The 15,881-nt window shown below is 37.6% G+C and overlaps 1 protein-coding gene across 2 annotated transcripts in view; it reads right to left on the reverse strand.

Annotated features, from left to right (window-relative positions):
• MAP3K7CL (MAP3K7 C-terminal like) overlaps positions 1-14,601 on the reverse strand; it is a 28,960-nt gene extending 14,359 nt beyond the window's left edge. The window contains exons 1-3 of one of the 2 annotated variants that reach the window (XM_058800089.1): positions 14,468-14,601; positions 13,865-13,973; positions 5,847-5,905 (exon numbers count right to left, since the gene is read on the reverse strand). In XM_058800089.1, coding sequence (XP_058656072.1) covers positions 5,847-5,905; positions 13,865-13,934 — 129 coding nt within the window. In that variant the 5' untranslated portion in view covers positions 13,935-13,973; positions 14,468-14,601. Of the gene's footprint in view, positions 1-5,846; positions 5,906-13,864; positions 13,974-14,213; positions 14,232-14,467 lie in introns of those variants that run through there. The other variant, XM_058800088.1, reaches the window with a different exon arrangement.
• Between the last annotated feature and the right edge of the window lie 1,280 nt (positions 14,602-15,881).

The following is a 15,881-nucleotide window of genomic DNA, read 5'->3' on the forward strand; positions in this document are numbered from 1 at the left end:
TTTTTTCAGTCAGAAGTAAACAGCCATACTTTACTTTCCTCTTAGAACAGCCTGAGCTTGCTGTACCTTACCTGTCCATAAATTAATATAAATAAAAGTATACCTACTAGACAAGCAAATAACATCCCTGCCAAAGTAGGTTACATTTAATGGCCACAGTTTCTGCTTTTAATCCTGTTTACTTCAGGCTTCAGTGTCATCCACCCTCATTTTCCTGTGCTGGCAAAATGTGCACATGCAGCATCTCTGATCTTGTTCACAAAGCTAGTACAAAAGCTACAGCTGTAAGTTATATTGGTGGTCTGTCCTATTAAGCCTGATTTTCAACAAGGTCTGCTTTTCCCTTTTATTTTGTTGAGTAACTCACTGTAACATTGAGAAATGTTCTACAGAATTCAGCAAGTAGACACTAAGACATCCTTTTATAGACCATCCTGAAACTGCACATACATATGTAGATCTTTACAAGACATATGTACTGTTTATTTAGACTTTTGTTCAGAATCCAGACATGAAAGATGTTGGAAGATGACATGCAAAAGCAGTTAATGAAGAAACAGAAAATCACAGAAGGTTTGGGTTGGAAGGGACTTGCTTTCCTTGCAGGAGAGGGGCTCCATTCCTTTAATCATATGGGTAGCCTCCTCTCTGCCTGCTTTTTAAGGTAGGTTGAAGGAGATCTTCTAAAGAAAATCTTTTCTGGGGTGACACAGAATGAAAGTTTTCAGGTTTGGGCTTTTTTTTTGCTTCACTCACATGACAAGTTCTTTTGCCTTGCCATATGAAAATCAGCATTACATATCCACAAAAGCTGTAGAGTTGGCAGTGCCACTCAACTGTTCCAAAGATTTAAAACAGTTGATTTTTTTAATTCACCATCATTGCACTTATGTGTTTAACTGTGAAAAACATTTAAAACTTTCTCCTGAAAAAGTTGAAGCTTCAAGAAAAAAATGTATCAGGCAGTTTTTCCAGCTCATGTGAACTTGTCTAAAGGTCTTCAGCACTGATCTAATTAAAGAGTGGTGTCTTGCTTTTTGTAAATTTGGTAACTTTCAGCTGAACTCTTCTGGAAAAGTGGAAATCCAATGCTAATATTTTGAATGTGGCCTATGTTCATTATATGGCCTTGTGCACTTTTCTACGATAGAAAAACCCACATTGTGCCAAGTAAAAATAGCTCATTGCAGTTACCTTTTGTTGTGCAACTGGAACTCTCCCACCAGTTTCAGATACCCATCTTAGGGTGCATCTAGTCTAGTCTGGTTTTACTATGAAAGTAAACAGTTCTCTTTCTTCCAAACAATTCAGGTCAACTGGATGAGAGCAATTGTGAGTTTTGCTCTCCTTTCTGGGAGATTTTCCATTCTTTTCTAACCTTAGTATGATGCTCTGACTTGGTGAACATGCATACATGTTAACATACATGCATAAAATGGTCTTACATAATCTAAGACCAAAGTTATCACAGCAGCATTACAGGAGACTTATCAAGTTCATAGGCAATCAGATCTAATTATAGAGCAGCAGAGTCCTCTAGGAATTCTCATGGAAACCAATACATAGTAAAACAATTGCAGCATCCTCTTAAGAAACGCAGTATGCTTTTAAACTTTCTAAAATTAATTTATGTGTCCAACAAAAATCCTGGCATTCAGTAGAAGCAATTAAAGTTCCAGAGTAAACAAGGTTTCTGCTAAATGCTTATATCACACAGAGCCCACTGCCCCTTTCATAACATTTGCATTACTTCTTTTGTATGAGTATTTTCTACTAAAGTGAGAAAAACTATACTTTGTCTTAAGGTTGGATGTTATAAATAGTTGGGGCTTTTTCTCTGTTGCAGCAATTTTATAGTCATCTAATGACACAGATTTGTAACACGAAATATGACATAAATGTCTCTCCAGCTCACAATTTCATGAGAGAAGATCACAGAACCATTGAATTGTTCTGTGTTGGAAAGGACTTTAGAGACCACCTCCTTCCAAGCCCCTGCCAGGGACACTTTCCACTAGATCAGGTTGCTCAGAGCCCCATCTAACCTGGTTTTCAAAGATAAAGCACTATAGAACACCCTGTAGAAACATCCATATGTGATTTGTGTTCTTTCCTCTTCAGGATCAAGCTGTCAGCTGGAATAAAGGTTTTGCTGGGGAGCAGAGAGGTGAACTGAGCAAGTCCCAGGAAGTGTTGGAATGGGACAGGGCATGAACAGGGCATAGCAATGCAGGTATGAACACCAGATACTCCCTCTCCATTCAGTGACCTGAACAACAAGGCCTTGGGTGCTGATGTAGGTTTCTAAATACAGCACATAACCCATAGTAAAATTTCTGTCAGAGGGTCACTGTGCAGCTCATCAAGGAAGTGCCTTGCAAGGACCCATCCAGACAAAGCAAAGGTTAAATTTTCCCAGTGCCAGAGTGCCAGGTGTAACCAGCCCACCCTTGCTGCACTGCCCACCACATGGCACACACACATGGGACAGAGGAAAAACACCAAAGCTCAAATAAGCAGTATTGCTTGTCAGTGGGAAGCAAAAAAATTCCAATACTGCAAACAAAAGGAATTGAAAACAAGAAGTTTATTAATATGAGTTTTGTTTCACTGATAACTTAGCAGGAAGTTATGTTAGTTGTGCGTGTTTGTTTTTCTTTAAATAATAATAAAGCTGCAAATATATCTCAAACTGACCTGTTCTCATATGAAGGGCTTTCATGTCTGGTTGACGACAGATCACATATAAATTTTGATTTAAAATAGTTATTTTTTTACAAATTGCTTCTCTGGATGTGTAGAAAATGTAACAAGTAATTTGAAAATAAATTTTCAAGTAATTTGAAAATAAAACACATTAGTCTGAAGATAGCCAGTACATTAGAACACACAGACTGATCATTTTTATTCTTTGGAAAGAAACTGCAGCTAGAACTGTCCTTTAGCAGGAGTCCTTACAGAGAATTAGCTTTTTTTGCTAAGTCTCCTAGAAAGACCTTTTCTCCAGGCAATTCCACATGGACCTCAGTAGAGCTTGGCCAGCAGGGTTTGTTACCCTGCCGAGGGGAGGCTGCACTGAACTTTGCCCTGCCATTTGATACTGCTGCCCAGGGAATAGGTATGGAAGAATTGTGGGAGGCAAAGTGGGACCACTAGGTAATTCTGCCCAAATAGCCAAGTTGTCTGCCAAGGCCTAACATAGGAGGACGAGAGCCTGAAGCCTAAAACAGAGGTGCAAATTGCTTGGTACTCAGGCTGTGGTCTGCTGCCTGCATGCATAGAATTCTAAGGCTCTGATTTTCCAAGTGACTTGCTGAACTTACATAGCTTTCAAGCTGCTTTCAAAATCCAGCTTAAAGATCAGCTAATTTAGGCTTTTTGTTTGTTTGTTTTTAAAACGGGTTTCAAAATTTTCCTTTGTATGCTTGAAATCTGTAAAGTTATAACTTTTTTTTTAAGGTGCCTGTTACTATACAGCCACATAACCTGCATTTATAGTTTGCTTCTTTAAATAAAATTCAAATGTTTTTGACTGTATTTATGGCACACTGATGAAAATCTTGTGGCTCTCAGATATGATATTTTTATTATGAACACATGTACCAGCATTCTTGCAGATTCAAGCATTTCAGGCTGCTATTGCCACAGTTGATTAAAAGGTTCATTTACACGACCCTTCATGTGTGTGCTCTGTATTAATGCACTTCAGGACAGAAAAAAGCATGGATGGAATGACAAGGGACACCACCATTCACTACTTCTGCAGGTCCTGGTGAAGCCCATTTTACCTGTTTCTGTAATACAGGAGCTACCTGTTTCAAAGCTGGCATGAATTGCAAGCACATACCATAGAGTTCTGACAAACCCACAGCAGTTTGGATTGCAGCAAATGAAAAAACCACAATTAATAAGAAAGGTAATGAGGTAAATAATAACTTTGTAACAGGTATTGCTTGTTTCAAATTTTAAAGATTAAAAATACTGTAATTACATTAAATAGTTATCACATGAAACTGTAATCCAGATTGACAAAAGCAAGGAAATTCAAGTTTTTATTGCTAAATTTGAATGCAATGTTATCTTTGCATCAGCTCAGATCCCTGCATTAACTTCACTGCCCTTGGGTGAACATAAAGGCATTGCAATATAAACATGCACATAAGCTTGAAAACAAAAGGATTAAGTGCTACCACAAATTTTATACTTTTAAGTGGTTGAGTCAGACAGGTAGTTCTCATAAGTTATCCTTCCAGCTACCCTGATATTACTGAGATTATAAAGGATAATAAAAAGAAAATTACATTAACCAAAGCCTTTGATTGTTTCTTTGAATTTGTTATCATACTGAGATTATGAGAGTAAAGAAAGGCTTTCTGAAACAAATGCCAAGTACCTAACAGACCAATTGGGTACACTTAGAGGGATTGTGCTAGAGTGTACTTAAAAACTTTTACTGAAGGGCTATTATATATCCAGAACACTTGAATGCTTCCACAGGAGCATTTTCAGCCTATCATGAAATCCCATATTTAAAGTATATTATAGATTCCAGAAATGTAAAAATAATAAAAGTCTTAATAGAAAAAAATCATCACTTGTCCTTCAAAGTACTTATACATAATGCTAGTAATATTGTTTTTATGTATCAATAGCAGCAATAATAATCATACTTTGCTCTTTTAGAGCAATCCTTACTTACTGGTCTTAATGCTCTTCAACAAAAAAGGTAAAAATTATTAACCTAATTTCAGAGATGAACAGAGAGATGAAGCAACTCCCGGATTAAGCAATGTGTCACTGAGAGAGTTGGAAACAAAATGCAGATTCTTTACTTTCAATTCAGTGCTCCAGCCATGAAACATGATTGCTTTTCTCAAACTGAATTCTTCTAAGGAAAAAAAATACCACTCCTGCTTGCTGCACTGGAAGGTTAGTGGAACAAAGAGGTTAGCATACTACCTGGTTCCTTAATTCCTATTTATGCCTAAAGAACCTGCCCATATCCTCAGGATGAGAGGGATAGAGCAAGAAGAGTCTCTGTCATCCTCCATTCCTTTCTCAGTCATCCTTTTGGTGAGAGCAGCGGGACAGAAGCGTCACCCTTGAAGCCAGCAGCCACCCTGTGCTGCCTCACCAGTTGATGGGCACAGGAAACATGACATTATTGCATCAGAGTGGTCTACTGATGCCCTTCTCAATTTACAGTCAGGAAACAACTGCCTTCAGAGTGAAATATCAGAGGAAGTCTGAATGCTCCTGGGAAAACAGATGACCTGAAGTAATCTACCAAAGCCAGCAAACACTCCAGAACCAGCATAGAGGAAAGGGAAATAATCCCTGGATGCAGAACTGGATGCAGAACTTTGTGCCTAGAGGACCATGGAGTTGCCATCAATTGCTCACTGTCCAGAATACTGGAGGCCCATCATTCTGTGCTGACAAATCAAACTGGCCACCAAAGGATTCTCTTGGAATGCATCTGAGAAAACTGATGATATCAGTCATAGCACAGCCTGCAGGCATTAGAGTGTGTAATGCCCCTCTCATTCCTCCTCCCATCAGTTGAACAAGAACTCTCTTCATTGCAGTGCAGCAGCACTGCAGGAATTGGATGGAAAATCTTAAAAGTGGGCAAGATTGTTAAAATAATAATTTCCCTGTGGTTGGACTAAAAAATTTTCTGTAGATCTTGAAAAAACAATGTTTTCTTCTATGGATATATGCAGTCTTATTAAATGTTAACAGGCTAGTAAAGTACCAAGAAAACCTTCCACTATAGTGTAACAATCAGAGTCTTTTATATAGTAAATGTGAAGTAGAACTGTCATAAGAGAAGAAAAGTTTACCTGCAGCTGCTGATCTAGTTCTGGAAATGCCAAAGAGAAGTTTTCAGGGGAAGCATCATCTAAAAGGTAAACACAATGTTAAAAGTTGTTGTCTAACAAAGAGTGCATTTCAAGTAATCTGTTTCATGAAGTTCTATATTGCATATATGGACAGTAATATTGGGATCCTGAAAACACCCCCACATCTTATCTTTTACACTTGAGATGCCTCAGTAGAATCCTTGAAAATACTAGTGGATTGGTAATAAGAAAAGTTTATGTTCTAGAAATACAGAAAGTCTATTTTGCACTGCAGTGATTAAGAAACAAAGGAGTTGGTCCAGTAGAACATGTGATATTTTAATAAAACAAATAAATCTAAACTGTTTTTCTTCCTGAGCTCTCTCCATTACACTGCTGAGTAAAGAGTTGTCTTAAAGGACTTTACCTGTCAATTACAAACCTTATGGGCTAGAGTTAGTTCCATCACGACAACAAACCAAGCTGTGTTTTTATTTATTTGTTTGGGATTGTTTTTTTGTTTATTTTTAGAGCAGGCTTCCAGCAAAGGTGGGGGACAGATTGCACCAGCTATGTCAGGGTTGTGATGTGGACACCTGCCCACTAGTAGCTGGCCTGAGATCAGAAATACGAATCGCACTTGGTAGCGCCAGTGCAATATTTCTTTCTCAGTGACTCTCACACTCTCAGTTTTGCATTGGACGGTGATGACTGTTTATTCATCGTACTACAGGTTATGGGAGGTGAGGAGAGTGTTACTATTAGCTTACAGTCAGTTATTTGTAATGTGTCAAAATTAAATAAGGATTTCTCCTTCTCTTCCAGGAGAAAATTGCTATCACAGTTCAGATCCTGCAACCTGCTGTGTACTTGTAGGCTTGAACACAGCAACAAAACCCCAACAAGATCAAGAGGACCTCATATCAAAGAAGTATTCTAAAAGAATATAGACTAGGATCTAAATTATTTCTCTAATATTTGATATATCTTTCTCCTGGCCTCTGTGGTTATACAGCAAAGGAGGTTGGGGGGAAAAGTAAAATAAGTCACCTTTGTCTATGAAAAATAAACATACTGGCTAACACATGGTCAGAGCTTTACTCAATAATATAGCTAGAGCTGGGCAGCCTCTGAAAATAGATGCTCAGAGAAGAAAAGAAGTATAGTGATACAAAAGCAAAAGCTCTTCATTTTCCTCAGGAAATAAAGTGAAGTTCCTGTTATTTTCATGGAGTAGTTGTCTTGCTACATTATCAAAAAGTCATACCCATGTCATGTGAGTGTCACACTTCTTTCTTCACACCATATGTCAAGCATGCCCATTCTGGAAAATACTTAAATTGCTTTAATTGTACAGAATTGTATCATGCTAGTATGCAAGTGTTTATCTTCAATTTGCTATTGCTTTCTCGTACAATATATAAATAGACTAATATTCTAAAAGGAGAAAGATGAATCATATGGCAAGGCTAAAAGGAAGGACGGAATAAGACTCGGTCTGACTAGGGCTACAGCTGCTCTGCAGGTATTTGGCTGAATAGCTGTTAAATATTCTGACAGAGATATTGGACCAGAGTCATGGATGGCACTTAAACTGCTATTTGTTTTGGCAATTCCAGCAGTACAATCTTTGCTACAGGAGCTTTACTGAGGGATCTTGAACATCTTTAAAATTCAGAAAAACACAGCAAAAGCAACACTCCATATGATTAAAAAAAATTTGAAGAAACATCAGAGAGTAATTACATTTTCACAGGATCAGCTATTAATAAGAAAATAAAATTAATGCAGTGTCAGAATATTGGAAAATAATACTCTGAAAGGAACCAGTTAAAAAGTTTGGAATACATTATAAAGGATGGAATAGAGAGAGAAATTAATGTAGAGGAAATCCTTTCAATAAACAGATGTTCCCTGCTTATTTTTTGAACTCAAGTGACTGAGTCAATGGTACTAAAAATAGAATGCACTGGTATCCTAACCATTATGACATACCATAGTACATTTTATAATGGGCTTGCCCTAGCATCTATTGAACAGCTGCTAGGGTTTTTTTTAGTTATACTAGTTTAAGACTTGTTTAGATCATCATCTGATGTGCAGAACATCATTGAGAAATGCTGCAGGCTTCAGTGTTTTGAAATTATCCTGAGTTCCTAATTCTCTTTTGCTCTTCTGAGAATTTCAGCTGAAGTATTTAGTTTACAAAAAATAACAGAAATCCTCATAGCTAACTACAGTCTTGTTTTTCACAAAAAGAACAACAAAAGGCTTTCCCCACACCTTTCAGCGAAATAAATTATTGCCCCAGATCAGTATTTCACTGTTGTCAAAGTAACAACCACAACAATAACAAGAAAAATCATTGGTAATAATGAAAACTTAAATTTCACACAAGGGGAAAGCAAATGAAAGCAGTCATTCACCTCCTAAAACATTTTTGAGGATGTTTTCAGGATGTCAAGAGGAAAGATAGAAACTCTTGCATTTTTTTCAGAAGAATTGCTATTGCCCTTACCAGCAGAATACCAGTCAAAATCACATTGACTTCTAGTCTTAAAAATATATTGACTCTGAAAATCAGATACACAAATGTCTGAAATTCCAATGAAATTATTCTGAAGATCAAAACATTCTCAAAACTATCTCCTGATCTGTGTTTATTTTCTACTCTACCTCTCCTTAACTAGAAAACAGAACTCTGAAATACCTCTTTTCTCCCTTTTCTCAATTAACTATCAATTTTTAATTAAAATCTAGATTATTATAAGGAATCACTTATATAATCAAAGACCTCTTTTATAATAGAGTTAGTGGCTTCTCTGTACCACAAATCTCTGAAAATATCTAGGCTGATTCTTCACCAGTTACAAACAACATCTTATCCCTATAGTCACTATAAATAAACACATAAGGAAAAATTATTTGTAATTCAAGCTGGACTTTGAAAACTTACTTCGTTTAAAATAAAAATATATTTTAAAAGGAGAGACAGCAACTCACTGCACCTGAAAATAAGTCAGGATTTTGGTCAAAAGGAAATAAGAAAGAAGGAAAAATGTACATGTGCACATTATGGCCATACCAGCAAAGTCAGCAGCACTATCCTGTAATACGAAAGAATCAGATCAGGGATTTCATTACAGGCACCTAAGTTAATGTATCTGTCACATGATTTCTAAATGAGTAGCATTTCCTGATTTCCCATAGATCCCACGTCTAATTTTGAAGTTCTATATTTAAAAATGCCCTAAAGACAGGTACCCTGATTAAAACCCATGCGGTTTTAGCCAAAGACTCAGTTTGTGTGCTTGAAATAGTGTGATTTTCATGTTTGTTTTATCAGGTTCACATGCTCACTTGGCTTGCTGCTGAAAGCTGCCATTTGCTACAAAGAGTATCTGAACTCTATTAACTCTGAGATTGGCTTTGTACAAAAAGCTCACTACTAGCCCTGAGGCAGCTGATTCATGCTAAAGTTGCACATTTGAGAATGAAGCTTGATTCTGGAAAGCTTCACTTATTTAGTCGTGTTCTGGGCTCCTGGAGATTCCAATATCCCAGACCTCCATCAGGTAGTCAAATGAGAGAAATCCTTCACATGCTGCTGAGAAAAGATTTGGTTTCCTTTTGGAAACCATCTTTTCCTATATGGCTGTTCCATTTAACTGAACTGTGAGCTAAAGGCAGTAAATCCTTTAAGAACAACATCTGATTCACTTCCAGTATAATCTTGAAAATTAGTTTCTCTATGATCTTCACTAAGATAGACAGAAATAGAATATAAAAAATTTAAATGTGTTGAAAGCACATTAAGGTTGCTAAATCAAGCACTTGAAACTTAGGAAATGCCAATCACAGCTCTGCTTCCTTGAGTAACTGAGTTATGATCCAGTATTTAATTATACAGTCAGGTCCTATTTTTTTCCTCCTACATGTGTGGGCCAATGTATTCAGATCTCTTCCTCCTAAATTAAAGAATTAAACTGGTAACATAAGTAGGCTGCTATCCTGTAAGTGGATCAGCTCTTGCACAGGAAAAGTGCTCAAACTGAACTGCAAGCACCACAACTTGCACCAACAACAGTGGCAAAGCGCCTGTCAGAGTCCAGCCTCGGCCCTGGGAGGACTGTGAGATGCAGCAGCTCTGGGCCTGGGCACTGGCAGACAAGCACAGACTCATCAGATTCATCCTGGAAGGCTGTGTGGCTAAGTGACTGCAACTTGGCACTGCTCTGCGCAGCTCCAGGGCTTCTATTCCCAGCCCTGCCTGCCACGACCTCGCACAACCTCGCAGTTACCTCACTGGTAAAATAGTGGGGAACGGCCACTGCCCCACCCAGGAATAGGATGTGAAGGCTTGCTCAATAATGAGAGTTGTGGACCTACAAAAATAGAAACAGTCCATAACAGAAGAGGTAAGAGCAAAGTCCTTCTGCTTCATGTACCTTCACTGAAACATAAGCATCCTCAGATGAATGTCCCTTTGAGGCTGTCTCACCTGATTTCCCATCTACTCCCCCAAGAACCAAGCCCTGTAGGTTGGGTGTAGATTTATGAAATTAGCTCTGTAAATTTTAGCCATATATATTCAGCAATCCTGGTCGTCAATCAATGTGCTGGAAAACCCCTGGAGCCATCACAACCAATATGAGAGTGGGGTAGGAATTTGAAGGTTGCTTTTGAGGAAGCAACCACTGCAAAACAGTCTAGCATGATAAACCAAAAAAGCAAAAAATTCCTTGTAGTCACTAGGATAATGAGCATAAAAAAGAGTAAAATGAGTAATTTTGCCATGCTTGCAAAAATATGATGCTGTTCCACTGTCTGATAGGTTCATTAGGTTCATTAGAAGATCTATGTTTTGCCTTTGTTGTCAGTGATTTTTCAGTAAAATGCTGTCAGAGGTAGACTAATTTCAAATTAAAGAACTCACTAACAATTTCAGACCCAGTCATTTATCACCACATACCATGAGCAGAACTTTTCAGCTAGATTCAAGCCTTTATTTGAGAAAGCAATGTAAAGACAGATGAACCTACAAATCTTCCCTTTGAACTATTACACAAAACAAACCCAGCTGTCAAAATCCCATGAAGTTCATGTATTTGTAAGATTGATAAAAATTAGGACATATTCAATTTCATGGTTAACATGAAATTGATGCTGACAAACCACAATGAATTTTCAACTTTGGAACACTTATTTGAATCTTGGAACACCACATTCAGTTCAAGCTGCATTAGTTTCCAAGTGACATAAGGTAGGTTGAAACAGTATGTTTCCAATTCATTACTTTAAAATGGTACCTTAAGTCAAACTGCTGTGACAGAGTGCACAGACACACCCTGGGAAATGTGTTAGTGAACTTGAGTGAAAGGGCCAAACATAGACATTTATATATACAGGAATAAGAGATACACAATAAAACTGTCTTCTTATATAGCACCCTCTGATGGGCTGCTCCTGAGACTTTTAAGGAACTGATTACTCTACTATCACATTAAAAATACCTCACAAAGCTGGCCAGAATTTCAGTCATCAGGTGCTGACTGACAAATAATGTAAGACACATTATTTCTTGTACACTCAGGACAGGCCAGCTCTGGTTTTGTAGGTCAGTTAACACAAAGTAATTTCTTTTCATAAACTGAGAGTAGTTTTGCCTTTCAGTGCTCCTCACACCCACTGCTTGGTTACAATCCTAGCCAGTGAGATAATCACCACCCAGAAGAAACATTCCATTTCCTCTTTTTATATCCAGTTATGCTGTCAGTTCCTCCTAGTAAGCAGTTGCACAGCCCCCGGAAGGAGAATGCAGCCTTTCTTGGCAAAATGTGTCACTGTGCCTTTCAAGTGAGGTAGAATTTAAGGAAAAGCTTAAGTCAGAGAGATTTCCTCACCACTTAGCCCTTGCCAAGAACTTATTGTATCCTAGCAGTGCATGAGCTTCAGCTGATGCTTTACTATCACACATCAGGTCACTCCTGTTTGGACTGAAAACAAATATCACATCAAGGAGAAAAAAAAAGGTGAAAAAATATAAAAGAGTAAGGGAAAAAAAAGCACCTACTACAGAATACCTAATTGTCTATCTTCTGAATGTTTTTGTAACTCATCTTAAAAAAAATATGTTAAATACTTGTTTGTACTCTCTTGATTCAATTATGGTTTGCTGGAAATTTTTACACCTATTAAAAGCTTATTTCCTTTGCCTTCTTGAAATATACCTAACATAAAAGCACTTGAAATTCTTATGGTATGGTAAAACAATAATGTTAGTGTAGACCTCCGGGCAGCCCCCAAGCAGATGTGATGCAGAGGGGAGCATGGCACTCACTCTACTGGTTGCTGTTCTTTTTTATCAGTACTCATAAAGATTCTGGATAGCATACTGTAGGAACATTTGGACAATACAATAAAGGATTCAACATTTTAACAATTTTAACAATTTTAACATTTGGAACAATTTAACAATATGCAGAAGAAAAAGATTACCTTTCCCTAACTGAGTTTATTTTTGTAAAGGTTAAGAAAGAGGTTGGAATTATTAGCAGGATAAAAAGGTAGAAAATAAAATATGATGCAATGTTAAGGAAGTTAGGCTTCCTGCCTTTCATGTTCCCTTCTTGCAAGCTATTCACAACCTTGTCATTTCCTACTGCCGTCTCTTGTCACAAACCACTCTGCTCTCTTTGATTTTCCCATGGTCTCAGCTTTCCCTGACTTGTTTTCAGTGTCTCACATTAGCATTATTTTTTCATCATTTCTAAGAGTGTTCCCCTTTCTTTTACATCTCTCTTCAAGACCTATCTATGCCATAATTCCTGCAAGAAATTTATCATGTGACTGTATCTTGAGAGATTTGAATGATTCCTTACTGGTCTCTTTAATAAAAATATAATTACCAGGTTATTTTAATTTATGAAAAAGGCACATAGATTATCACATGTTTCTTTATATTCCTTGTCCTAATCTTTCTTTGTCACTCATCTTTATGAATTGAAAGTTAGGTTCAATAATATATGAAAATGTTTGGTTTTTAATTCTCTTGCTTAAGGGATGAGATTGTATTTCAGTATTGTAGCTGAAAATTAGTAGTACACAACAATTAGCTAGGAAAGATAACACATATTATAAAATATTTTTTAAATAGTAAATTGCATTCAAGCTGAGATTCTGTTCACACAAACCTCAGGCACCAACCATCACATTATCCTACAATGCAGAGTCCCATAAAGCTCTCAACAGCATAGGTTTCAGTTGTCCTTACACCTCATGCCATAAACACATCTCAGCCCTGACTCCAGGCACTCACCTTTAGCAAAAGCAGCAGCCCACTTTTTTGGGATGCTTTTAAGCTTCCCCTTTGATTTATTTAATTTTGACTTTCAGTGTTTGGCAACAGCTCCCTGGTCCTTAATAATATTGAAGGTCCAAACCAATAATATCTATCTACTCCAAAGGGTCCATGTGTGTACAGGGTATGTTTGGGGAAATTAATACTCCCTCAGCATGAGCTGATAGGATAAACATCAATGAAATTCTGCTGCTGTCTGAGAGAACGTGCCATGTGGGGCACCTGTTTCCTGAAACCTTTCACCAAGCTGGGCATGTGTGGCACTTTCCAACCTTCCCCCTAGGAAAAGTCTCTTCCTCCTCTAGACAAATTTATCCTTTTACTTTTCCTGTTTTGCAATTCCACACAATCAGACGTACTGCACATGCAGGTAAATTTGATAGTTAATTACCATCCTAATTGCATTCCACAAACCACTGAAAGAAAGTAAAGATTGAAACTGTCAATCTAGTGGATTTAGTCTAATGAAATTGTTAATGGAACATTAAAAGTTATCAGACAGGAAAACTGACCACAAGATACCACTCATGAAAAAAATCCATCCATTTCACTGGACTACATTAGATATTGTAAACACTGGTAAGTTAATGTAAAATTTAAAAGCAGTTGTGGTTTAAATTTAAAAGCATAGTGTTTTACTCCATAAATTGAACTGTACCTGGGGAATCATTAAGGCTGAAGGCAATTCGTACTGGCTTATCAGCAGGTACCCTGGCCGTGGTGATCATGTGGGCACTTGAGTCAATGCTTTTACTTGTTTGCTCCAGCTGCAATAGTACAAAAAATATATTTATTACAGAGCATGTGACATCATTCAACAAATGAGTTTTAATGCTTTTCATGCACTTTCCCATCCTAGCTAGATGTTTAGAATCAAAGTCAAGGGAGCGCCATTTCTCTTTTCCATTTAAAAAGAATTTAAGTGAAATTCAGTGCAGAATCTGCTTTATTTTTGCTATTTATAGATTAGAAAGAACAGCGGCAAAGGAAGCTGCCTCTCTTCTCACCTGCTTGCTCCCCGCCATTGCCCCTTCAGCCAGCCTTGACTCGTGGCAATACTGCCTGGTTCTGAAGGTGAAGAAGGAAGAAGGGGTGGGGAGTTGAGAGTAACATGACCCCAAGGCTGCCCTGTGATTGGAACCGTGCACACCACTCCACATGGTGTCAACGAGGAGGCACTCATCCTCCTACCTTCCACCCATGCTCCCCCAGCCCAAGTGCTCCTGCAAGTCACACACTTCATGGCCAAAAATCTCCAAACCTTGGTGGTGATTCTTCAGTGGAAGCCTGTGCAGGTGTAGGGGTCTGTCTGCATGGATTTGGCTCCTGGGTTGGGACCTTACTCAGTCCTCTGCCTTTCTTCTGAGACCATCGATTCCAAAAAGTGATTCTACTGTGATGAAACCCTGTCCATTAAGAAAACTGCTAGTTCATTTCAAATATGGCACTAAAGAACTGTTGAGCAATAAAAGAATTAGCTACTAACAGTATAATTAAAACATCTCTGTGCCCTCAGAAGTTGTACTCTGAGCTCTACTAAGTATATTTAACCTTTTGAATGAACACTTTTGGTTAAATTCTATTGAATAGCTGAATGCAAACAATCCCCTTGATTATCTACCACAAAGCTGCTGAAATTCAAAGATATTAGTCTTCTGATTAGCACCATGTGTGGAGAATGTGAAGTTAGTGGGACTTTGTGCATGCAAAAGATCTGCCCATAAAGAAATTATTTTAGGACTCTGGACTGCTATCCAGCAGTCCAACATTGTATTCATACCAAATGGGTGGACAATTATGCTTTCAAATTACCATGAAAACTTCTTAGGGAATTAGAAACCAAATTCATCAGGAAAATACAATGAATTTACTAACTCATTGTGAGCAGACAACAGAGCATTTAGCTGGTGAAAACAAGAGCCAGTTTCCCAAGCCAATAGTCTTGCAGTTTTACAGTAAAGTAGCTATTGTACTGCATGAAAATGCTACCAAGTCATTCCAATTCATACTGAATTATTTGGCAGTCTCAAAAAGTCAATAGAACAGAACACTATTTCAGGAGTATAATCTTCCTTGGTGGTGTACAAGTGAATCAAATACTTCTCTGGCATCAATGCCATGCAATCAGTGGAAGAGGATCAAATTTGCACTGGGTCCATTAATTTCAGCATTTCTTGTTTATTTGCTTTGTCTCTCTTTATATTTAGCTAGCAGAGTGATATGATTACTTTTTCTTTGAAGTGCATAATCTTTTCTTACAATAACAACAAATAATCTAAAATCCTTACTTTGAATAAATTTTATTTGAAGCTGAAAGTGTCTGTTTCTGCTAGTAAATGAAGGATATCAGGGAGTGCTCTGAATTTCCCATTACTAGTATTCAAGACCCACAAAAACAGATCTGTTATCTGTGGAGCAGAGGCAAAGAAAAGCCAAATAAATCACAGCCGCGTATATTTTAGATTCAGGAAAAGACCCTTGGAATCAACTGAAATATTTTATTTTGCATTGCATCAGAGTAAATAATTTTTACCTTCTGCTCATTCTTGATCTCTTCCCCACCCTCACTTCATAAGAAACATCTGAGACATCTGATTGTTTTTAAAATACAACAGAATTACCAATGCAAAATTCGTAAACATATTTCCCTTCCTTACTTCCCAATACAAGGTAAA

This window comes from Ammospiza caudacuta, chromosome 2, assembly GCF_027887145.1.
Source record: "Ammospiza caudacuta isolate bAmmCau1 chromosome 2, bAmmCau1.pri, whole genome shotgun sequence".
In the NCBI taxonomy this organism is placed as follows: Eukaryota; Metazoa; Chordata; class Aves; order Passeriformes; family Passerellidae; genus Ammospiza; species Ammospiza caudacuta.